At 35.1% G+C, this 27,167-nt stretch overlaps 1 protein-coding gene across 3 annotated transcripts; it reads right to left on the reverse strand.

Moving 5' to 3' along the window:
* LOC126807650 (ATP-binding cassette sub-family B member 6) lies at positions 1 to 27,045 on the reverse strand. 3 transcript variants are annotated; one of them, XM_056103352.1, is made up of 20 exons: positions 26,814 to 27,045; positions 24,288 to 24,824; positions 23,055 to 23,187; positions 20,483 to 20,678; positions 19,025 to 19,144; positions 17,354 to 17,456; positions 16,559 to 16,648; positions 15,857 to 15,978; positions 13,736 to 13,845; positions 12,396 to 12,461; positions 11,043 to 11,257; positions 10,548 to 10,611; positions 9,967 to 10,052; positions 8,898 to 8,955; positions 7,431 to 7,535; positions 6,042 to 6,115; positions 4,937 to 5,037; positions 4,065 to 4,177; positions 2,046 to 2,209; positions 1 to 1,142 (listed from the first exon to the last, which is right to left on the reverse strand). In XM_056103352.1, exons 2-20 carry the CDS (start codon positions 24,779 to 24,781, stop codon positions 1,007 to 1,009), a joined length of 2,550 nt encoding a protein of 849 aa, XP_055959327.1. In that variant the 5' UTR covers positions 24,782 to 24,824; positions 26,814 to 27,045; the 3' UTR covers positions 1 to 1,006. The 3 variants fall into 3 exon arrangements, with proteins under 3 accessions (XP_055959327.1, XP_055959326.1, XP_050388349.1); XM_056103351.1 differs by having other exon boundaries at positions 26,805 to 27,045; XM_050532392.2 differs by lacking the exons at positions 15,857 to 15,978; positions 16,559 to 16,648; positions 17,354 to 17,456; ... (3 more) ...; positions 24,288 to 24,824; positions 26,814 to 27,045 and having other exon boundaries at positions 13,736 to 14,021.
* Between the last annotated feature and the right edge of the window lie 122 nt (positions 27,046 to 27,167).

Here is a 27,167-nt window from a genome sequence, read left to right on the forward strand (position 1 = left end):
GTCGAAACATCACTCAGTAATAAACATCACTCAGTAAGTCCATTGAATTGTGACCTGTATAAATTACTGTAGATATATGTTTTCAAGGATAAGGCCTGAGGATATAAACATAATTATCACATATGCAGTAATTGTATTCCATAGAATTGTGCCCTGTATGATCTCTTTATTTAGTTGTACATATCAAATGAGGGAGAGAGAGAGAGAGAGAGAGAGAGAAAGAGATTTAACGCCCACCCAAAATAAACTAAATCATTTCGGGGGCTAACACATGGTTCAAGAAAAGACTAGTCGAAACGTCGCTCAGTAATAAGCAGTAATTGTATTACATAGAATTGTGACCTGTATATTCCAGTTCCATTACTAAATGTCATTGAAACAATTTTACAGTAATTTACTGGGAATCATACATCAGCCTAAACTGTCTCTTACCGGGTGTGTGATATGTTTGTTGTTGTGGAAGAAGGATGTGTCTTAATAAACATCTCCATTGCTCCAAAGAATACCGGCCTTGGCCAGCTCCCCCACATGTGTGGTGCACCTGTGCCCTTTGTACATCAGAAAATATGGTGAACACTCAATATGGTGAACACTCATTCAGCATTCTTAGACCCTGAATTAAGAATTCTAATTACTTTTTAAGGGATTTAAGATTCTAAGAGTAAGGCCCTAGGTTTTCAAAAAAAACCCTATTTTTTGCAATATTTTTTTTTTCTTTTTGTTTTTAAGTAAAACAAAATTTTGATAAAACCACTATAAGCAAACCAGGAAAAAAGGCACCTGTCACAGACAATGTCAGGCACAGATTCAGGCTTTGTCAGGCACTAAGCCTCTGACGCCTGTCATTTTGTCTGGCAGTGATTTGTCTGGCAGTGATTTGTCTGTTTTATTGATATTATTAATACATGTCTGGCAATAAGTTGAAAATGTCAGGTACTATTTCATTAGTGCCTAACATTTTGTCAGGTACATCTAAAACCGTTATTTCCAGGTCTGCTATAAGTCTTTAATCAACATCATTTTCTGTGCCATTTTCTGCACCATTTTCTGCGCCATTTTCTAGAGAATTCATTTCTTGTTTTGTTAGCTGTTGCTGCCACATATCAGCATAATGACCATCTTGAAGTAACAGCTCTTCATGCCTGAAATATGGATGATTTTTATTTTGTTAATATGAAATCCAGCACACATTGGAGCAATTGTAGTCTTTAGAACATGGTATCCTTTAATCAGTGGACCCATCCCACCTAGTGTACCATTTCCAATTGCATGATATGTAAGCTCTCATACAAGTATTCGTTGGCCAGAGCCTATCAAATTTTGATCACTATATGTAGTCAATATTTCCTAAAAAAGGTTCAGTAGTTAACTCTTGAAACGAAATGAAATGGGGTTTAACGTCCTACTTGTCTGAACCACCTGGCTAATGAAGACGGGCATACACCATGCAGTGTGCTATAACGGAAATTTTATTTTCTTGCACGGTGGTAATATCACCCTCTCTTAATTCATACTATCCGATCCACTAGATACTATTCCTTGTAAGGGCCTTCAACCTGCACCACTGACAAGGGGAAGCCAGGTCTGAAAATCCTTAACACTTTCTCGGCAACACCGAAAGTGAACCAGAGACCTACTGGTTAGCAAGTCAGCGTCTAACTCACTGAGCAACTCCCTCCTGTGCACTGGTAAACACATTTTATTATTTTTCTTTAATTCTTAATTCGAGAAAGTTCATCCAGATTTTCCGGCGGGGTTCCCCCTTGTCAGTGATGCAGGATGGAGGGCCTGACAAGGACAGCTGTCTAGTTGTTCGGATGGGACGGAAATCCGAGGTCCCTTGTCAGTTGGAATTCGATATATGAGTAACCTGTAATGCCGCTGTTCGGGCAAAATTTCCATTCATAACACACTGTATGGCATATGCCCGTCTTCATTAGCCCAGTTCGGAGTAGAAAAGTAGGACGTTAAACCCCATTTCATTTCATTTTAATTTTAATTCTTAATTTATAAACCTAATAATAAAACTAGATAATTGTACTTACGTTCCTCTTTCAATAATTTCACCTTCACTTAAAACTAGAATAAGATCAGCATGTATTATAGTAGATAGACGATGAGCTACTATTATTGTTGTTTTATTTTCACAGATACTTGATAATGATGTCTGAATATTGCGTTCCGTTTTCGTATCCAAAGCTGAGGTAGCCTATTTGGAGAAAAAAGCAAAAAAAAATTAAATATAGCTGCCATAATAAATGATCATTTCAGACAAATAGAATATTAAAATACTTAAAGATACATTATGTAAGATTTAGATAAATAGCTGGCCGTTCTTGCTATAATAGTCCAAAAAATGGATAATGCAAAATGAATATATGAAAATTTCATTCAAATTACTTGATGCTGAGCCAAGTTATCACTGTTTGTAGTTTTGACAAGGAGCATGCATTGATTGTTCATTATTGTAATCAAGGTACTGGTATATTCGAGACTAAGACTCACTAATCCATTTTTAAATTAAATCATTAAATAGCCGAACCGTTCTAATTTAGTCCAAATCTTGAGAATCCGATGGCATTGAAAGTTGATTATGGTCTGGATCAGTTAATTAATGTCTAATTAATAATTTAGAAACCATTTCAGGCCTAAAGAAAGACCTGCAATAAGCGGATTTAGCTCTTGAATAATGTATGTTTAAATCAGTCAGAGGAGGGAACAAAAGTTATTAAAGGAAAACCAACAGAACTTGGCAGGGTTCATCATCCATTGTGAAACAAACCAGACAGAGTTAGGCCACTAGAGGTCGATGTTCACTTCAGGAAATAAGTTTCATGAAGCTTCCGGTCTCTTTACTATTAACAGGCTTCAACGTTTTACTTCAAGGTACATGTGTCTATATCTTTTCCATTGATTCACCATGACATGGAGACCATTAAGATGCAAATGTAACCTGTTTCAGCAGAAGTCACCAGTAATTGTTTAGGATAATAATATATGAACAAAAATGTTGAAATACCCCAAAAAATAAAACAAAAATTAAGTTTGTTTCAGTTGTCAAATCTAAACTTTTTAACTTTCATGTTGTATCATTAAAAACATATGAAGAGCCCCGGGGAAGAACGATCTAAGTCACTTTTTCAACGAACCCCAGTAAATGGTGCCATCTGGTAGCAAATTGTATAAGTTTTCTGTGGAACAATCTATTTCAGGTAAAAACGATTGGAGTCAATCGAACCAAGGCCCTTCTGAAATGGCCTCCCATACAAATACAAGTCCATCATACCCTTTATTAACCTTAATTTGCCTGAAAAGTTGAAGTCAGTTGTACTGGTAATTATGGTTCGTATTAAACATCATTTTGAAGTTGTAATTAAACCCACTCGTTGTTCTGTTCGCGTCAAACATTCTTGTCCAAAAATATGTTTTGCCTTTTATGGGAAAAGACAAAAATTTGACTTAGATCGTTCTTCCCCTGGGCTCTTCATATTTTAAGCCTATTTTAACATAAAATAAAAGACTGGATACAAGAAGAGGGACGACAACCCTCCTTAGACAAGGTGACTAAAGCTGGACAGGCTTATACATCTGAGTGGCTACTAGATCCAAAAAAGATATCGGCGGGGCAGAGGAATAAATAAAAGGAATTTAAGATCCCCGCTCATCAGTAGCACAGCAGACTTGGAAGAAGTAAACATTGTTTAATGAATAACGTTTCCGGGTGTGATGGTATCACAAACCGAAATGTTATTCATTAAACAATCTTCACTTCTACCAAAAGGGTATCACAAACCGAAACGTTATTCATTGAACAGTTTTCACTTCTACCAAGTCTGTTGTGCTACTGTTGAGTGGGGATTCTTGAATTCCTTATATCGTAAAAGACTTGCGACCTTAAACTAGACTCATTTTGCTATTTAAGACAGATGGAGTGCGAAGGCTTTCTCCTATGAATGCTATGATATTTATAAACATTTGTAACTCCAGTTTGCTTTTAAAGAGCTTTAGCTTTTATTGCTTTTTGTTTATGGGAAGAATTCTGATGGTGGCTTTAATATACTGACCTCGTCTAATAATACTATAGAAGGTGCCTTTAATATTGTTCTAGCAATGGCTGTTCTTTGTTTCTCTCCACCACTTAATTTTAAACCTCTTTCACCAACAACTGTCTCATAACCTGTCAATATATACAGCCATTTTACTGTTACAAGATTTGGGAGAGAGAGAGAGAGAGAGAGAGAGAGAGAGAGAGAGAGAGAGAGTTTAATGTCCACTTGACAGAAACTAGGTCTTTTTGAGACTAACTTATGATTCAATTTTATTTCCATAATTGGCTTGCGCGTAGTGGTTTTTAGCAGTGGGAGGAAACCGGAGGGCCCGGAGAAAACCCACGACGTTGAACAGGCGACGCTACTTCTTGTAACGTACAACCGGACAATCGAAACCACGGCAGTTGACTCAATGACAGACTTTATGATACAGCGCGTACGTGCTAACCATTCAGCCATCCAACACCCCGACAAGATCCAAGAATCATAGTCATTTCAGGACTAACATATCTTGCAATTATAATAACGGGATCGCACATAGGGGTCTTTAGTATTGGGATGAACTTCGGGAACTGCAGATAACCTCTGGGGTTGTCAAGTACAAGTCTGGAATCAAAACCATGCCAGTTGATTCAATGACAGACCTTATGATCAATAGTGCAAACAGACCTCACAACCATCGAAATCCCCAGCTCGATCAGTATGGCACCAACTCAATAACCAATCCTTAGATTCCTGGTTCCACAACAGGTGTTGGTGGAGAAAGCTCCTTAAAAAATTTTCAGGCTGGATTCCAAAGACGAGACTTCCATAGTAATAGAGGTCATGTTTGATCGGTGCAGAATCTTTTCATGGTTTTGAACAACCAATGAGAATGTACTACTTACCATTAGGAAAGGCTAAAATACGATGATGTATATCAGCAGCTTTAGCAGCATCATAAACTTCTTCATCTGTAGCAGTAACACGACCATATCTTATATTATACCTAGTAATACATAATACAGTAACACGACCATATCTTATATTATACCTAGTAATACATAATACAGTAACACGACCATATCTTATATTATACCTAGTAATACATAATACAGTAACACGACCATATCTTATATTATACCTAGTAATATATACATCATACAGCAACATGGCCCTAACCCTACCTATAGTAGTAGTAGTTATATATACATATATACAGTAACATGACCATACCTTTAAATTATACATATATATTTATGCAAATATCCATTAAAGAAATGAAATGGAATGGGGCAAACATTTTATTTTCTGCACCGACTGGGCTTAGGAAGACAGGTGTATGCCTAACAGTGTGCTATGAGCGAAATTTTTACGAGACAGCAGCAATTTCTACTCTTATTTCAAATTCCAACTGTCAAGGTTTTTTTAACATTAATACCAACAAGTACATGGATCTCTGTTTTCTGTCCCTCCAAAAGTTGGTTTTCTGTCCCATCCAAAAGTTGGTTTTCTGTCCCATCCAAAAGTTGGTTTTCTGTCCGCTCCAAAAGACTAGACACTGCCCTTGCCAGGTAGTCCGTCCTCTACCACTGACAAGGAAACCGTGCCTACTGAAAATCTTTAGGAACTTTCTTTGCCAACACTGGGAGCAAATCATAGACTTCCTCGCTAGTAGCCAGCACTTTTATTCACGAGTCACCATGCCCCCCCCCCCACACCCACACACACACACAAAGAGAGAGAGAAGTGGGGATTAACATCCACTTGATCCAAACTAGGCCATTTTGATTCAACTTATTTCAATAATTCGCTTACGTATAGGGGTCTTTAACAGTGGGAGGAAATTGGAGGACCCCGAGAAAACCCACAAGATTGGACAGGCAACCCTAATCCTTGTCACGTGTTAGTGGGGAATCAAAACAACGCCAGTCGACTCAATGACAAACCTTATGATCAAAGCATACATGTTAACCATTCGCCCCTCCCCCGCACAATGATAGATATATTTACCTGATGTCACTGTTAAATAATACTGTATCTTGTGGTACAACACCAATAACACTACGTAAAGAATCTTGTGTCACCTATAAATAATTCAAATCATAACAAAAATAATGATAGCATGTATCGGGGCACCCAATTTGAATCGGGGCACCCAATTTGATTAAAACACAGATCATATTTCGTTTTGTTTTATTATATTTCAAAATTTTGTTTTACTTGTCTTTACTAAACTAGGATCTGGAAGAGTTGTTATATAAGCCACGTTCTCGTAAATGTGAGAGCTTAGCCAATGAAACGGTCTGTTACAGCGAGTTCTTGCTGTGTGATGCACGGAACTGTGGGTAAACCACTAGAAACATCAACCTTGGTTGATTAATCAATGTCTGACATCATAGGATCTGGAAGAGTTTTTATATAAGCCGTGCTCTGGTTAATGCGACGGATTAGCCAATGAAACGGTCGGTTACAGTGAGTTCTTGCTGTGCGATGCACGGAACTGTGTTTAAACCACTAGAAACATCAATGTTGGTTGATTAATCAAGTGTAGGCCATCGAATGTATAAAAAAACGTAACAAAATACGTTTGGGTGGCCCCAAAAAAACTTGCCAAACTATAACACTGTCTAAATCGGTAACCATCTTCAAAACATGGTTTCCATAGCCCCCCTCCCCCACCCCTCTTCAGTGAGAAGGTAGGATTGTTGACATTGCAATTTTGACATTGAATACAAGTTTTTCTCTGGTAGACTGCCGGAAAATCCCAATGAACTGTCTTGGCTGAAGGAAAATGACTCAAATTATATCAAATGAACGGGGGAGGGGGGGGGCTGTTTCACGAAATTTTAACTAAGATAAAATCTAAATTTGATTGGATATTATTATATTGAATCAAAATTGAAGTATCTACTAAAATTTGGATTTTATCTTTAGTGAAGATTTCGAGAAACAGGGCCCTATATGAGAAATGTAAGAAAGTTCTCAAACCACCTAGCATAAAAGGCTGTACACCTCTATTCTTTTAAACTTTAGAGTATATAAATAACATGATTTATATACAATTTTCTAAATTTTTATAATAATTTTTAATCAATTATGTTTGGTTAAATACATGAACAGTCCAAACACAGGTTTGTTTGGATTATTTTTTTGTCATTTGTGAGTGACTGAATGAGCCATTTTTTAATTTCCACACTGTTTTCTTGCATATGTTTTTCTTTGTTCATTATAAATGGCACTCCAAACCATTATGTCAATAAAGGTCATGATGTTGTGTACTGATCTGAAAATGTCCATTGGATATTAGGACCCCATATTTAAACGGTAAGGTAATAACATCTATATTGATTGAAATGGACCAATATTGATATCTAATTGGTGTTTTTAAATACAACTTACCGCTGATATATCCTGTCCGTCAACTTTAATACTGCCAGATTCTATATCATAAAATCTGAACATTAAACGTACTAGCGTACTCTTACCACTACCTGTATGACCCACCTATAAAAATATAATACATATAACTTCTCTGATTGGCATTTAGTAATTGAACATATTGATACAAGGTACAATTTTATGGATACACAATTACTGAGTTTAATACGAGTTTGACGAGGATCTCTCGTCTTTATATCATTTGCTTGATAAAGACGAGAGTTCCCTCGTTGAAACTTCGCTTAGTATTAAACTCAGTAATTGTGTATCCATAAAATTGTACCTTGTGTTAATAATACATATATTCTAAACTGCACATTTTCAGTCAAATGTAATAGTAACTACAGGAGGACCTCACTAAACACAAAACAAAACTAATAAGACAAACCTGCGGACAAACTACACAAACATCAGGGGCGGATCTAGGAATTTTGAAAAGGGGGGGCACTGCAAAATGAAAGCATTGTCCGCGGAGACGGGGCACGTCGCTGAGGGGGGGGGGGAGTCCCAAAGAAAATTATCCGTCATTTCCTTGCATCTGTAGCCATTCCAAGAGCTATTTCCCAGGCTGGTGTGTTTGAGTCGATGGTTTGAGTCATTTGGGATCCCTACAACGGGTTGGGAACGGACATATTTGAGTCTGAGAAAAGGCACTTTCAGCACTAAAAAAGGGCACTGTAAAAATGAAATACAAAATAATGAATGATTTATAAGAAAGGTTTCTGCCAGTTGATGCTGTGAGTTAGAACATCAAAAATTTTAACAATAATAATGTCGATAATCTGGATCGAACATAAAGTGTAGTGAGCAAAGATTTCTTAATTAACCACCACATATAGACTTGGTCCCTGGATTGGTTGTCATCTTATTTTGACATAATCCCAAGACTACAAAAGTTTTCATTCCAGGACGTGTTTCGGGCAGTAGCCCTTTCTCAGTTGGTTTTAATTTTGGGATTATTTTCTATGGATTGCTTCCATGATAACCTGGACTGCTCCAGGGATTCTTCCACCCACTGCTACTTACTTGGAATTATTTTATGTTGACATAAAGATATGATTATCATTATCAGTATTATTATTAATGCTTGAATGTGAACCAAGAAGATACATTTGTCAATAATCACACATACACTCCAAATTTGTTTTTTCAACTTTGTTCAATAAATCTGTTGATATTATGTTCCTAGTTATGTTACTAGTAGGCGTTATGGCAGAATCTTATCATGAATTCTTTGGTTTTTTTTGTCCCATCTGAACGACTAGCACTGTGTCTGACCAGGCCATCGGTCGATTCTGCACCAGACAAGGGGAAACCACAGCAAAAAAATTTTCTAACAGACTTCCAGGTTAGGGAGCTAGCGCACTACTAAATGAACCACCGCAGCTACTGTTGTTGAAATGAAAATAATAAATAGACTGCAATTACCAGAGCTAATGTCTGTCCTGGATTCACTGTAAATGATATATCCTTCAGTATTGATTTCCTACAATAAAAGTAAAAATTAAAGTTAAAAATCGATAATAATTGACCAGTTAGGTTTTTCTCCTTACATAATAGATATACCATGATACAGTATAATATCCTTTACTTTATTTCCAATCTAATACCCGTCTTCATTACGCCTGTCGGTGCAAAACAGTAGGACGTTAAACACCATTTTATTTCACTGCATTTCAATCTAACCAAGGTCCTGTGTACAGTTAGAATTCGATATAAGAGTAGGCTGTAGTGCATCTGTCTAGGCCAAATTGTCCCATTGCACACTGTATGGCGTATGCCCTTCTTCATTAGCCTAGTTTGGAGCAGAACAGTAGGACGTTAAACCCCATTTCATTTTATTTCAATCTAATAAAGCAAAGAGTTTAACTAACTTCCTCTCGTCACTTTAATTGTTTCTAGGATACAGATAGAATATTCGGGAAAAAAACCAAGTATGGACATATTATATGGACATGGAAACAAGCATGACCTCATCACGGCCATCTTGGAATTGTGAAGTCATATCAAAAATCAAAGTCTCCTAACCATTGCACAAATGTCCAAGGAACACACATGTTGAACATATTTAACCCGTTAACTGCGTAGGGCGTTATATAACGTCCTGGACAACTGCCACTCACCGTGTGTAGGACGTAATATAACGTCCTGGAGGTATTTTCCCCAACCTATTCTTCGAAAACGATCGCAGCATGTGTAAGACGTTATATTACGCCTGGTCGAGGAAATCTAATTAAAGGGAGACAACTCTATTTACCGTTAGTTTTAATTTGGTTTCAGACTACCAAATTTTGTATTCAGGAATGAAAAGGTCCAAAATGACGTTTTTCGTCAAATTAATTACGCAATAGGGGGTAGTTAACGTTTTAAAAACTACGCAGTTAAGGGGTTAAATTGCCAGTCTTAAGTTGTTTTACCAAAGAAGAAGAACTAGATGAGTAACACTAGGGGAACAGATCCTGATCCAACAAATCAACTATCATATACATAATCTTACCTCGGATCATATCTAAAGTTAACACGATCAAATTCTATTTTACCACCTTTTATGTCCAGATCTTTAGCTCCTAGTTTATCTACTATCTGGAATAAAACCCACAAACTCTTGTTAAATATAAATATCTAATTAACATATTATTTAGCTAAAAATTCACCCAGGCTGCGCTATAATGGAGCTAAAATATCAAAATATTCCTCTAACACTTTCCTAATGCTAGGTTCCAACTAACACGATTCATGCTAGGATTGAAATCGTGGTTTTGATCGTAGAGTAATAGTGGGGATCCTATCAGGTCTTATTATATATTGAGGTCAGTTGTAGCAATCGTGTTGATTGTATCTGTACGTATCCGAACGTATCTGAGGTACTAGATGCGGGATTCAATATGGACAGTGGGAACCTAGCACTATACAAACCTGCATGCGAGTACCCCTGTCCCCTGTTACCAAATTCCTTGCTACAATTACTCTGATTAATAACGATTTAGTCAAGTATTACCAGCTACCCCCCCCCCCCACACACACACACACCCTCCCCCCCCCCTTTAACCTTTCAGAACATTTACAAACATACATTACCTCTGTATCTTGATCTAAAAGTTCAAACATGTTTTCCATATCTATAAATGCTGTTTGGATCATTCTAAAAATATATAAATGAGCTAATGTATAAACGAGAATCTAACAGTATATAGATCTACTAAAATTTTTTAAAGATACCTTCCCGCATACAAACTAGTAGTCTCGGTCACTCAGAACCTCATAGTCTTCAACATACGGTCACCCAACCCGCATGGAGAGAGAGAGAGAGAGAGAGAGTTTAACTCCAATTGACACAAATTAGGTCATTTCGGAACTAACATATGGTTCAATCTTATTTCAATAAGTCACTTGCGTGTAGGGGTCTTTAGGAGTGGGAAGAACACAGAGAAAACCCACGAGGTTGGACAGGCGAGCCTACTCCTTGTCACATACAATCAGGGAATTGCAACCATGCCACTTGACCCAATAACCGACTTTATGATGCACCATTCGGCCATCCACCACGCCCTGGAATGTATCTTAAAACCTTACCTATAATAAGTTCCTAGCCAGTTTAAAGGTACGTACAGCTGTGCTATATAAGTACCAAATAAAACATAGTCACCAACGGTTAGATGTAAATCCTGTATACCATGAACCACACCCCACGCTGCCAACAAACAACCCACTAAATATCCTATTGAAATCACAAAATTCTGGAGAAAATTCAACAGATTCAAACTAGCAGTGGCATCCCATTCAGCTTTCTGAAATAAATAAAAATGTAGTACTATTAATACATCACATGTTACGCTAAATCTTATTCATTCAGTGTTTTTTTTTTTAAATGATTCATGCCATGCTAGTTATTGATCTTGATTAAAACAAAGAAGAGACAATTAATAAAACAATCATTTTCATCATTTCCCTGTCCACATTGTTATGTATATCATGTCCATCATTTCGATGTCCATATTGTTATGTATATCATGGCCAACATTTACCTGTCCATCATTGTTATGTCATTAGCCCAGTATAGGAGCAGAACAGTAGGACGTTAAACCCCATTTCATTTCATTTCATTTCATTGTTATGTACATCATTTCCCTGTCCATATTGTTATGCATATCATGGCCAGCATTTACCTGTCCATTATTGTTATGTACATCATTTCCCTGTCTATTATGTTTTGTCCATCCTTTGAATAAACTATGTATAATATGTTCATTATTTCCCTGTCCATATAACTATGTATATTATGTTCATCATTTCCCAGTCCATATTTTTATGTTTCTCATTTCCGTATTTTGTCCATCATTTCCCTGTCCATATTGTTATATCCATCATTTCCCTGTCCATATTGTTATATCCATCATTTCCCTGTCCATATTGTTATATCCATCATTTCCCTGTCCATATTGTTATATCCATCATTTCCCTGTCCATATTGTTATATCCATCATTTCCCTGTCCATATTGTTATATCCATCATTTCCCTGTCCATATTGTTATATCCATCATTTGCCTGTCCATATTGTTATATCCATCATTTCCCTGTCCATATTGTTATATCCATCATTTGCCTGTCCATATTGTTATATCCATCATTTCCCTGTCCATATTGTTATATCCATCATTTCCCTGTCCATATTGTTATATCCATCATTTGCCTGTCCATATTGTTATATCCATCATTTCCCTGTCCATATTGTTATATCCATCATTTGCCTGTCCATATTGTTATATCCATCATTTCCCTGTCCATATTGTTATATCCATCATTTCCCTGTCCATATTGTTATATCCATCATTTCCCTGTCCATATTGTTATATCCATCATTTCCCTGTCCATATTGTTATATCCATCATTTCCCTGTCCATATTGTTAAGTATAACATAACTAACCTGATAATCTAAAATAGCTTGATTATATCTGTCTGATTCAAACTGGGTATTACCATAATACTTCACCTTAAACAAAAACACATTTCCTATTATTGTAACAAAACTAGAGATTTATTATTTTAATAGAAGGATATGCGTGTTCGCCCGGGGATGGTAATCCAGCGCCACCAAGCCTAGGTTACTCCCTAGTCCGAGCTACCCCATTACACCAAATTTCAGTCTTGGGACAGCCCTAGTGTAGCAGCCAACCCTGAACAGGCAGCCAGCCAAACAAACAAACCACAGTCACAAATATTAGTATAGATATATATATATATAGAATTACAATACATAAATATCATTCAAATAGACACTGGACATCTGTATTGAATTAAAATATGATAAATATAATAGAGAATACCGTTTAAACCAACACGTAGACACATGTTTTCATATGCCATACCGAAAAGGCAACTATAGCAACTGAGACTACAAAGGAAATATGGATTCTTTCATATGACATTGATACATGTATATAAGACCCTTAAAATCATAGCGGGAAGGGGGGGGGGGTAAGGTAGCCAAATGGTTAGCATTAGCATGTGTGCGCTGTATCATGCGATCTGTCATTGAGTCAACTGGCGGGGTTTCCATTCCCCGGTTGTACGTGACAAGGAGTAGGGTTGCCTGTCCAACCTTGTGGGTTTTCTCCGGTCCTCCGGTTTCCTCCCACTGCTGACGACCCCTACGCGCAAGCGAATTATTTAAATAAAATTGAACCTTGTGTTAGTCCCGAAATGACCTAGTTTGTGTCGAGTGGACATTAACCCCAATTTCTCTCTCTCTCTAAAATCAAAGCAGAACAGGAGTAGATATAAACTATGTTATATTATTTATCCACCCGCATATAAAGAACCCTTGACAGCTTGAATTTGAAATAAGAGTAGCTTGTGGTACCACTGTCCAGTAAATCTTTCCATCATATGACACAGTATGCCCGTCTTTGCCAGTCCAGTTGGTGGAGAAAAGTATGACGTTAAACCAGTGATGGGATTTCAAAATTTTACTTGTCGGACATTTTATTATTCACCATGTCTTGATGTCCGATTGGGCATATTCCCGGTCGGACAATTTTGGGCGTTTGGAAAAAAGATTCGGACAAGTCCGGAATATACGGGCAAAATCCCATCACTGCGTTAAACCCCATTTAATTTCTATGACAATGTCATCATTAAATTTAAAAACAACTAAATTAGCAGAACACCGAAAGCTTGATTGATATATAAATTTTGTTAATTGATATACAATCTTCAATAAATTAAAAGACAGTGGTACTGTGTTTAGAAAAGTTTTTAACTCACTGTTTCAAAATTAAGAAGAGAATCCACAGCCCTGGCATTAGCAGCATTATCTAATCTATTCATAGATCGTCGATACTTAGTTCTCCATTCTGTTATTATTATAGTTATAGCTAAATATACAATAAACACCATTCTGTTATTATTATAGTTCAATATACAATAAATACGTATACAATTCTGTTATTATTATAGCTCAATATACAATAAATATAATTCTGTTATTATTATAGCTCAATATACAATAAATACCATTCTGTTACTATTATAGTTATAGCTAAATATACATTGAATACCTTTTTGTTATTATTATAGCTCAATATACAACAAAAACATTGAACATCATTTTGTTATTATTATAGTTATAGCTAAACATATATCAGGTGAGACATTAGGCGTTTTTATCGACCACTGATTAGCCAAAGTGATATGCATTCAATCAAATTTTCATTTTTAACGTCAATCTAATTCAAATTGGTTACCCTAATCAACGAATTTATCGACACCGATTTCCGAAGCGATTATATCAAATCGCCAAATCACTTCAGGGTGCGATTTGACGATTTGATCGGGTGATCATGTGTTTTTTTCAACTGTGTCCAGCCACAACAATTGTTTACAGCTAATCGGAGCATTTAACGAACTCGCCAAAGTACTTTGAAATCGACTATACTGTCACATGACATCTCCACTAAATTCAAATCGATTTGGCAAGTCGATAAAAAAGCCTAATATCCTTGAAGGGGGAGACAACTAGACCATTTAGAGGTAATATACAAAAAGTACTAGTATGCTACTTCAAGATATCCATTGATAATATACATGTTTTTGAGTAAGACATTGTCACATGTTGCTCCATCTGTGGTAGAAAGGGTCTAACCACCAAAAATTAAGGAAAAAGAGCTGTGCAAAGAGACAAAAATTAACATGTAAGTTGGTGACAAAATGACAATACTACGTCACAAGACACCAGGGCTGGGGTAATGGTAATGGGTAAAGGTAATGGAATGTATTCATTACATTTTTTAAGTAATGGCCATGTAATCAGTAATGGTAGATTTCAAAAGTAATGAGTAATGGAAATATAATTAATTACATTCCAAAAATCATGTAATGGTCAATTACATTTCAATTACTTTTCAATTACATTTTATGGCACATATAAATATTTCCAATATGACAAGTCTCAAATTTATAGCACCAAAGAAGTAATTAAATGTATTTGACACAAATCCAATTCATAATAATTCTAAAAAAAAGATTTAAATCAGTTTTAACAAATTATAACAAATATAAGAAGGCATTAAACATTTTCTTTTATTACTTTTTATGTACGAATCTTTTTTAGACATGTAACCTAAAAAGTGGATTTCTGATAAGATGTATATTGTAATCAAAGATTAGTACTAATTTGCAGCCAATCACTCAGTCAATCAATCAATCAATCAGTTAGATTAAAAGACAATAAATAGTTTCACTGCACTTTAATCTCAAGGTAACAAGTGACAACCAAGCAATGACCTTCAAGTATCTCATCATTTTATGGTTTCTTAAAATGAAACAAATATATATTTTGTTTTTGAGTAAGGCTGAATAATTTACCAGTTATTATACAATATATAGACAAACTATTTGGCTTGATTAAAAATTTTAAAAAAATAATTAAAAGAAAATACAGTTAATTAACTATACTTTTGATTCATTTTTCAAGTCATACCGGGAAAATGTCAGTTTTTGTCACCACTGTCCGTCTCTATAAAATTTGCCTTGATGTTATAATTGCTAGAAAAAATAATTCATGAACAAATATCTATTTAGTGAATCAAGGTTTATTTTGAGTTTGATTTTGTAGGTACTGTACTTCATGGCAGAAAAATAAGGTTGGCTTTTTAATTTCTATGAAAAATGTTGTTTTTTTATTTATATAGTCATAAAGTAATGGGTAATGGTAATTAATTACTTTCAATGTAATAGGTAATGGTAATTAATTACATGGCTAAAAATGAGAAAGTAATTGTAATGATTACATTTAAAAAATAATGGTAATGGTAATGTAATTAATAATATTGGCAATGTAATGGCCGCAGCCCTGCAAGACACATGTGAATATGAATAATAACTTACTAAGATAAAGAGCCATACAAAGAAAGACAACCAGACCAAATATATAGTTAAAAGCTGTGACAAAATATATAATAGCTATCACTATATCTATTATAGTTGGCAAGATATTAAATACCAAATAACTGAAACAGAAAAAAAGGAAAAATACTAACCAACAAAATACTGAATAGGAATGGAATGGTGTATCTATGATGTCCACTCAACACAAACCAGGTCATTTCAGGACTAACATATGGTTCTATCTTATTTCAATAATTCAATTGTGCATAGGGTCTTTGGCTGAGGCAGTAACCTGAGAAAACCCACGATTTTGTACAGGCGACTCTAGTCCAAGTCACGTACAAGCGGGGCAATTTCGGGACTAACATATGGTTTAATTTTATTTCAATAATTCGCATGTACGTTGGGGTCTTTATCAGTGGGAGGAAACCGGAGGGCCCAGAGAAAACCCATGAGGTTGGACAAGTGACCCTACTCCTTGTCACGTACAAGCGGGGAATTTCAACCGTGCCACTTAACTCAATGACAGACCTTCTGATCCAAGGTGTACATGGTAACCATTCGGCCACTCCAACCCACATTTCCTCAAAACACACTTTTGAAGCATACTCGTCTTCATCAGCCTGTTAGATGTAGAAAAGTAGGATGTTAAACCCCATTTCATTTCATTCATTTAGAGACTTTAATATAACGACATGTTACCTGAGTAAACTATTTATACTATTGGTACCTCTATCAATGACTCGTAGAACTTCTCCTGTCTTTCTACCGAGATGCCAACTTAGCGATAACCTGTCAAAAAATACATCAGTAATATTACAATAAAATATAAGAAATTCCAATGCTGTAGAAACTAAATATATTCAGAGAGATAGAGAGAAATGGGTTTTAACGTCCAATCGACACAAACCATGTCATTTCGTAACTAACATATGGTTTAATTTTATTTCAATAATTCGTTTGCACATAGGGGTTTTATCAGTGGGAGGAAACCGGAGGACCCGGAGAAAACCCACGAGGTTGGACAGGAAACCCTATTCCTTGTCACATACAAACAGGGATTCGAAACCACGCCAGTTAACTCAATGACAGGCCTCATGATACAGTGCGCACATGCTAACCATTCGGCCATCCAACCGCCCTCTAAATACATTCATGTGATGAAGAAAAGTTCTATGAATCATATATATATAGAGAGAGAGAGAGAGAGACAGAGAGAGAGAGAGAGTGTCCAGACAGACTTAGCGGACCAAATTTCTATGTGGCCCTATACAAAGTATGATTTGGATATAGTTCAGTGTAGTAGACTGCCTTCGGCTCACATTAATTTCAAAACATTATGAATTTAATAACACATTCATTTTGTAAAACATTAAATAATTGATATTAAAACATTAAAAATTTCATAACACATTCATTTTCATAACACATTAACTCATTTTATAGCACATTAATTTCTTGCTCTTTCAGTAATGTAGAACTGAATTTAAAACTTACGAATGTAGATGAGTGAATAATTTAAGTTCTATTCTTCTAGTGGTGAACTGTTGAACTCTAATCCACAACAATGCTCTAATATTATTCAATAAACCAGTCGTACCTTATAAGAAAACATAGAATAACTATTAATTTATGTAAATACTTCATTATTATATACAGTACCTGCAATAAGCCTATAACGTAATGGTGATACATGTAGATGTATATATTTTGAGAATTGTGATTAGACATACATTATTCAAGAGCTAAATCTGCCTATTGCAGGTATTTCTTTAGGCCTGAAATGTTATCTAAATTATTAATTAGACATTAATTAACTTATCAAGACCATAATCAACTCTTGATGTCATCGCTAGCCTGCCATGTTTATTGGATTAGGTTCCGATTTGCTGTTCAACTTCCATTCATGATTTAATCATGAAATGGATAATCGAGACTATGTTTTTTTTTATCATACCAACTTTAATGATGATCGAGGCTAGGCTGAAAATTCAATGGCTTATATCTCGGTTCAGAGAAGATCAATTTGACTGAAATCTTCAGCAAATTCCCTTTACATTATCTGGTTTTTAACTATTATAGTAAGCACTGCCAGCTATTTATCTAATCTCCAATAATGTATCTTTAAATTCTATTTTTTTCACCTGCCATTCGGTGCTTCAATAGATTTCTATGGATTTTGAAGATTGTGATTGGATTCTGTTTTTAATCGTGTACTAAACATTCACTTGGGTTGCTTGAACTTGAAATGACATAAAATGAAATAGAGTTTAATGTCCTACTGTTCTGTTCCAAATTGGCTAAAGAAGATGGGCATATGCCATGCAGTGTGCTATGAGAGAAATTTTGCCTTGCCAGTGGCACTATGGCCTAGTCTTATTTCGAATTCCAACTGTTAAGGGTTCTTCTATGTGCATGCCAATGAGTACACAGGTCCTTGGTTTTTCATCCCATCCAAACGACTATACATTGACCCTACCATGCCCTTTGTCCTGCACCGCTGACGAGCGGGAACCATGCCCGAAAATCACAATTAACTTTCTCGCCAACGCAGGACCTTGAGATTAGTGAGTCAATGTCTTACCCAATGAGCCACCATGACTCCATGTTTCGTATAAATTTTCAATGAATTATTATACAGGCATTTGCTTTATAGTTTGAAAAATCGACCAATAATACATCGTTCCAGGCCTCAAGTGGCTATCTAGTTATCAAAACTTCCAGGAACTAATAAATCATTTATCATTTCATTTTATTTATTTGTTTTGATATATGCTTGACACCAACTAGGTCATTTCGGGACTAACACATGGTTCAATTTTATTTCAATAATTCACTTGTGCCTAGGGGTCTTTAGCAGTGGGAGGAAACCAGAGGACCCAGAAGAAACCTACAAGGTTGGACAGACGACCCTACTCCTTTTCACGAACAAGTGGAGAATCGAAACCATGCCACGTAGCTCAATGAGAAAACCCATGAGGTTGGACAGGCGACCCTACTCCTTGTCACATACAACCGGGTGCTTGATAACAACTTGTGAAATGTTGTTGAAAAGTCACAGTGTAATAAACCATAGTAATTGTTATCCATAGTGTTTTATTTAATTCTGTTCCAATTACTCAATGCCATTCAAAGAATAATAATTCATTTCGTTTGTCCAATACTAACCTGTGCCACCTCCTTTAAGAAAGAGTAGAAAAACGTATATTAAGATAAAATCATATCTAAAAACAAGAGACAGGTCGGCTGGAGCTTGTGTAGCAGATTGTGTCGTTGTTAAACTGTTAACTGAAATGAAAAATATAAATCTTGTATCAATTACTAATATATTTAGTAAGTTTATATATACAGTACATGTATATATAAAAACAGGTACAAAGAAATTATTGATATATTTACTAAGAAATTATTGATATATTTACTAAGAAATTATTGATATATTTACTAAGAAATTATTGATATATTTACAAAGAAATTATTGATATATTTACTAAGAAATTGTTGATATATTTACTAAGAAATTATTGATATATTTACTAAGAATTTTTTTGAAAAATATAAACCGGTACTAAGAAATTATTGATATATTTACTAAGAAATTATTGATATATTTACTAAGAAATTATCAATATATTTACTAAGAAATTATTGATATACTTACTAAGAAATTTCTGATATATTTACTAAGAAATTATTGATATATTTACTAAGAAATTATTGATATATTGACTAAGAATTTTTTTGTAATATAAACTGGTACTAAGAAATTATTGATATATTTAATAAGAAATTATTGATATATTTAAGAAGAAATTATTGATATATTTACTAAGAAATTATTGATATATTTACTAAGAAATTATTGATATATTTACAAAGAAATTATTGATATATTTACTAAGAAATTGTTGATATATGTACTAAGAATTTTTTTTAAAAATATAAACCGGTACTAAGAAATTATTGATATATTTACTAAGAAATTACTGATATATTTACTAAGAAATTATCGATATATTTACTAAGAAATTACTGATATATTTACTAAGAAATTATTGATATATTTACTAAGAAATTATCGATATATTTACTAAGAATTTTTTTTAATATAAACTGGTACTAAGAAATTATTGATATATTTAAGAAGAAATTATTGATATATTTAAGAAGAAATTATTGATATATTTAATAAGAAATTATTGATATATTTAATAAGAAATTATTGATATATTTAATAAGAAATTATTGGTATATTTAATAAGAAATTATTGATATATTTAATAAGAATAAGAAATTATCGATATATTTACTAAGAAATTATCGATATATCTTCTATGAAATTATTGATATATTTAAGAAGATTATGTAACAAGTAACACAGACATTATTACAAAGAAGGTAATGATTTCTAATGTACAATATTGGACTAAGAATTTATTGATACCTTTTCTAAGAATTTACACTTTTACAATAACACTTGTATTAACAACTTACTGAACTATATATCAAATATATATATTGGAACTAGCACATTAAGTTCCTTACTGATAATTTACTGTATATTGGACCTAGACTAAGAACTTACTGATATTTTTACTGTATATTGGAAGTAGACTAAGAACTTACTGATATCTTTACTGTAAATTGGAACTAGAACATTAATGGCTCGTCCTATTCCTAATAATATTAAACATATAAAAACTACAACTTGTAAGACATGTTGTCCTTTAGGCCAAACATACGGTAACATTAACTTTAACTTCACCCACACATTGGACCATGTTGAAGCATTCTGTTGACTAATAGTAGTATTATTCACATTCTGTAATAAAAAAAACAGTTCAGAGAGAGAGAAATGGGGTTTAATGTCCACCCGACACAAACTAGGTCATTTCGGGACTAACACATGGTTCAATTTTATTTAAATAATTTGCTTGCGCGTAGGGGTCTTTAGCAGTGGGAGGAAACTGGAGGACCCGGAGAAAACCCACGAGGTTTGACAGGTTACCCTACTCCTTGTCACGTACAACTGGGGAATCAAAACCATGCCAGTTGACTCAATGACAGACCTTATGATACAGCGCGCATGCGCTAACCAATCGGCCATCCAAACCCCTTAAAAAAAAAAACAAAAAAAGAAATCAGCTATGAAATGAAATGAAATGAAGTTTAACTTAACATACTATTTTTCTGCACTGACTGGACTAATGAATACAGGCAATCAGTTATGGTATTTAGATAGAAACAGACACTCTCAGGGTTGCCAGAGATTTGAAAATTGAGAATTGGAATTAATTCAATTTAATTTAATTTAATTATTAAAGTTTTGATTTAAATTATAAATTCTTTGGTTAATATCTTTACTTATAATGTTAAATTATTTTCAACATATCATTAAGACAAAGTATTCACAAAAAATGTTGTAACTGAAGAAGCTTTAGACCTACATGTACCATGTGCAGTTTCTCCATTGTTTAGATGTCAAAATGAATATTATGTTGTGCATCATAAATTTACAACATGGTTGGTTTGATAAATTAGCATATTAATGATATTTATTCATTTGGCTAATGTATAAATGATTGATTTATCATCCAGTAGGTCTACACATATTTTCAGAACTCTAATTATTTCAGTCTGGATTATGAAGTCTTTGAAACTATAAGTGTGAGTGGACCACTCCATTCACAAGTACAGGTAAAGTTAGAGATTCAATTAATCATTATTTGAGTTTATAATTGGGTGCTTGGGGGTGGATGTGTGTGTGTGGGTGAAACGGCAGTAGGCAACCGAATTAAAATGCGCCCCACATAACAGCTATGTCTCAACAGCAGCTTTTCTGAAAGGAAAAGTAGATAACACTTGAGACAATTATATGGAATACAAGTTACTTGAAGGATTTATTTCAGCGACATTTCGACGAGGGTTTTCTCGTCTTTATCAAGCAAAGACGGGAGAACCCTCGTCGAAACATCACCTAAATAAATCTTTCAAGTAACATGTATCCCATATAATTGTGTCATGTGTTATTCTCATCCAGTTAATAAACGCCACTTAAACAATTTGAAAACTTAGATGTTGAACAAATTTGATATGAAAGGATACCTTCAAGAAATCTTATCACTGTTATATTTACAAGCTTGAAAACTTCCGCTTTATACTGTAGTCTCTATCGCTTTAACAGGGATTTGGGAAAAAGGGGTAACTCCGCAACAGAGGGCATGCAACACAGTGTTTATAGGGTTTGTCCTGTCGCCTTAAGACCCCAATCCTTCACATCCAATTTGAAAGAAAGCCATTCAAGACTAGCCTATATCATGTTCACAAGGTTTTTGGCAAAGGGGGCATAATTCTTGATCAGAAAGTAGCTGCATATTGATAGGATTCCTCCTCTCATGAACCAATGCTTCATACCAAATTTGAAAAAGATCTGTTAGAAATTGTAACCTCTATCGCATTCACAACGTTTTTGGCAAAGGAGGTATAACTCTGATATGGGAGGATGCCGAATGCTGAATATTGATAAGGTTTGTCCTCTTATGGCCACAATGCTTTGCATTAATAAGGTTTTCAAAAAAAGGTGCATATTTCTGGTATGGAAGGTTGCGGATCACTGAATGTCAATCGGGTTCATCTTCTCGTGACCACAATTCTTCACACCAAATTCGAAATGGATCTGTCAAAAACTGTAGCCTTTAGGGCATTCACAAGCCAATTGTTGACAGCCAGCCCGAAGGCCATACTGACCGACAACTGCATATGCCCAGAACACTGTTTGGAGTTTCTTCATACTAACAGTAACATACATGTACAATACTCTAAATATTTGGTTAGAAGGTCCTTATATCTGAACACTGTTTAATATTACTGAGAGAGAGAGAGAGAGAGAGAGAGAGAGAGAGAGAGAGAGAGATGGGGTTTAACGTCCACTCGACACAAACTTGGTCATTTAGGGACTAACGCAAGGTACAATTTTATTTCAAATAATTCGCTTGCGCGTACGGGTCTTTAGCAGTGGGAGGAAACCGGAGAAAACCCACAAGGTTGGACCGGAAAATCGAAACAATGCCAGTTGACTCAATGAGAGACCTTATGATACAACATGCACATGCTAAACATTCGGCCATCCAAACCCCCTTAATATTACTGAGCAGATATCGTGTCCATAGCAGCATCTAATAATAATTATATAACCTACCTCAGGAGAACTATTAACAAGTAGTTCATAATTTAAATGGTTTAAAGCTGGTGCCCTTAATCCCAGTATAAACGCGGTTAACGTTAAGAGGAATCGAACTAACCAGAAACCCAACTCAACCTGGTCTTTTTCACTGAAATAATGAAATATATTTTCTATAATTGTATGAATGTTGTTCCAATCCGCAAAAAGCATTTCATATAAATCTTACATAATGTATCTTTAACCCGTTAAGCGTGACGTTTTTAAAATGTTAACTACCCCCTATTGTGTAATTAATTTGACGAAGTGATGAAGAACTATGTTCTATGTTCTAAGAATAGGTTGGGGAAAATACCTCCCAAGGGATTCCCCCAAGTGACGAACTATGTTCTAAGAATAGGTTGGGGAAAATACCTCCAAGGCGTTATATTACGCCCTACACACAATGAGTGGCAGTTGTCCAGGACATTATATAACGCCCTACACACTTAACGGGTTAATTAAATTCAATGGTAATGATTTAACGGTTTAACAAGGGCAGGAGATCATTAACTAGCAGTTGCTCGGGATTCAGAACCAGAAATAATAAAAAAAAAATTGATGAAGGATCATAAAATGATTGTAATTTGTCGTTATCTCTGACTGACTTTGCTATGTTCGTTAATCAATGTTACCAAATTTTTCCCTAGAAATACCCTATTCCCCCAGACAAACTGACTTTGCCTCTTATATATAATAGTTTTTGTAGGATAAGCAAAAATGTGTTTTCGAGAAATTTCTCAGAGCACAACATTTAAATACAAAAAGATGCCTTAAAAATTAATTCAACTGTCAGAACAGTAAAATATATATTTGAAACAAATTTCTCAGAACATACCAGAAATATCAAAAGACGTCTTAAAATTAAATAATCTGCATGGACAATGAAAATATAATTGGGAGAACAGGCCTGGAAATAACGGTTTTAGATGTACCTGACTTGTCAGGTACTAATCAAATAATATGTGACATTTTCAACTTAGTGCCGGACATGTCTTAATAATATCAATAAAAAAGACAAATCAGTGCCGAACAAAATGACAGGTACCGGTACCAGAGATTTTGTGCCTGACAAATCCTGAATCTGTGCCTGACTCGTCTGTGAGTGTGACAGGTGCCTTATTTCCAGGCTTGGGAGAAATTTCTCCATTCATTGCGATTTTAACCCCTTGGGTGTCAGGAAGCTACTCTTGATAATAATATTGTGCCTACCTTTTTAATTGGAACCACCATGAAGAACTCCACCATGATATGGTTGCTAGAATTTCCCTCATTAACGCTAAACCCCAGAAAAACAACAGAGCTAATTGATGACTGCGCGATGGCAGGGACGGTAGCATATAATTTCTCTCCAAGCTGACTAAACGTAATGTTAGAAACCAGCAAACGATTAACGCCACGCCTGTCAATACTTGATATCCCAGAATTCTTTCATTGTTAAAAGCACTGTCTTGGACAATCATGTGCATCAATGCCTCCAACATTAAAATAGTCGTCACTATGCATTGCAACCAATACCCCCAGGAACTCTTTATTTGCGTTGTGATTTTTATTGCGTAATGGCTATATATGGTACACTGAATAACACAACTAAGTAGGATAAACAAAAGAAGAATACCACTGGTTAAAGAGTCGTAAAAACACAAGTTTATTCCTTTATTCACCCACGTGTCCAGCCAATCACTGTTATTGGCACAAAATTGCATCTTTGGACTTCTAGCCTATAGCTTCAACCAAGACAGATATTTACTAAAAGGAAAAATAAAAAAAACAATAACAAGAAAATTAAAAGAGAGAGAGAGAGAAATGGGGTTTAACGTCCACTCGACACAAACCAGGTCATTTCGGGACTAACATATGGTTTAATTTTATTTCCATAATTCACTTGCGCGTAGGGGTCTTTAGCAGTGGGAGGAAACCGGAGGGCCCGGAGAAAACCCAAGAGGTTGGACAGGCGACCCTACTCCGTGTCACTCACAACCGGGGAATCGAATCCCCGCCAGTTGACTCAATGACAGACTTTATGATACAGCGCGCATGTGCTAACCATTCGGCCATCCAACCCCACTCCACCAGCGAATAAAATACTTGTCTGCAGACGCTGAGTCTTTTTACAAACACCCTAGATAAATGAAATTTTACAGGAGCTCTAAAATATTTTAGGCATAGTTTTAATTTAATATGGGTTATCCTCATAGGAGGCTGATCATTCATGATCATTTACACAACATATGACATACCAAATAGCCTACATGTGGGTATGACGGGGGATTTGAGTCAAAAGTCAGTGCTATGTGTTCGTGCTATTACATGTCCATTTGACACTCGCCCTTCGACATATATGGCTTGTGTATCGTAACACAGAACAAGTAATGAAATTAGCCAGTATGTAAATTAGTTCACACGGTACCTATTTTTAATCACGCGAGATCTAAGCTGTATGACTCTCTTTTTGGTGCTGTCATCTTTTGCATTATAATGTTATCCTGTTTATGAATTATATAATACCCATCCATGGGCCATTGTTCATTCTTCTCCTCTTATTTGTTGGGCTATTATATTTTGTATAATGTATACTTCTCATGAAGGGCAGGATGGTTGTTGTGGCAACTTTCGATGTCCACATTGCTCATGGACTGCAGTCACACACGTTCACACAAAACCCTTGCGACTTCAGAGTAAAATTCTTCGTAGTAAAGTCTATGAATTCTACGAACAATCTCTTGTGTTATATGTGGAAGCCGAGATATTTTACTTTTCTTTCTTTATGTAGAAAAAAAATCATGAAATCAACACGCGCTTGCAGGTCTTATGCCGGGGGAAATTCGCTGCTTGAAAATTATGTTTTCTTCACGCGAGATGTCACGTGATTAAAAATAGGTACCGTCTGAACTTATTTGCATACTGGCTAATTTCATGTTGTGAGTTCTGTGTTACGATGTAAAAGTGAAATGTTGAACGGTACAATACATAGTGCGCGTGTCATATGAGAAGATGTGAGAGTTCAGTGTTTAAAGATCTGGGTAAATGGAGTTCGGCTTGTTGTGGAAATTTTTAAATGTCTAATGTGAAATGTTTAATGACTAAACGTAGATGTCAATTTACACGATGTATTTGTCAGTATTACAATATTTTGTTAAATTTAATGTCCTCAAATTTACACATTACATTTAACATTTGCAACATTGTAGATGTAAAAGCACTAACAACACAGCACTGACTTTTGACTCAAATCCCCCGTCATATGTGGGCCTACTGAAATTCTTATACTGCATTTAGTAATTGAACATATAATATAAAAACACAAATTTATATGGAAAACAATCACTGATTTTTATACATGGCCAAAATAAAAAAAAGAAAATTTTTTCATCACGGAGCCCCTCTGACTGAAAAGGTCACTTTCACTGGGCAATGGGGCCTGTGCATCAACAGTGTAAAATGGGCATATTCTGGTCACCAGTCCGTCACACTTATACAGATACAATTTATATAAGACAATTTATATAGGACAGTTGTCGTACAGTGAGTATAGCCTATCGATAGATTTCTTTGGCACAAATCCTTGAAATACAACTAAAAAAATGACGTATTTTATGGCATAATTTTTTTTCTTTGAACAAATTTGGAAGACCCTTTAATAATATTTGATCCTGGCTGCAGCTCTGTCAGCCCAGCCCCACCCCTTTAATATATGTCTTGGTCAATTTCCTAAAATAAAACACTCACCGGACTCACCCCTGATATTGATTTGAATAGTGATAGTGACTTCAACTCGGTCTCTACTCTGTTGTTGACTTGATGAACTTGTTAATTTTACTTGATAAATGTAGGGTAACCAATAACGGTGTAGGTATTCTTTAGATTTGATTATATATACCGTACAGTTTAGCTTTGATTAGGTCGAGAATACGTGATGTTGCATAGCCAGGGAAATAATACGATAGTTTATAATTCACACTATGTCATGTTTTGGAACTCTTTAGCTTAAGGAGATAGTTTAAGTATAGAAAAGGTATCGCTATTCGTCATTAGATATTAAAATAACGGCAAGTATGTCGCTATTCGTCATTAGATATTCATTCAAAGCTG

Source organism: Patella vulgata, chromosome 9 (assembly GCF_932274485.2).
Source record: "Patella vulgata chromosome 9, xgPatVulg1.2, whole genome shotgun sequence".
NCBI lineage: Eukaryota > Metazoa > Mollusca > Gastropoda > Patellidae > Patella > Patella vulgata.

Bases quoted from the DNA above. Each gene is read 5' to 3' on its own strand.
- LOC126807650 (XM_056103352.1), bottom strand. From the start codon at position 24,781: ATGCAATTTTGTGCCAATAACAGTGATTGGCTGGACACGTGGGTGAAT. The intron at 5,038-6,041 runs GTAAATATATCT...ATGTATTACTAG, and splicing joins TTATTTAACAGTGACATCAG to GTATAATATAAGATATGGTC. The intron at 4,178-4,936 runs GTAAGTAGTACA...ATATATTGACAG, and splicing joins TATTTTAGCCTTTCCTAATG to GTTATGAGACAGTTGTTGGT.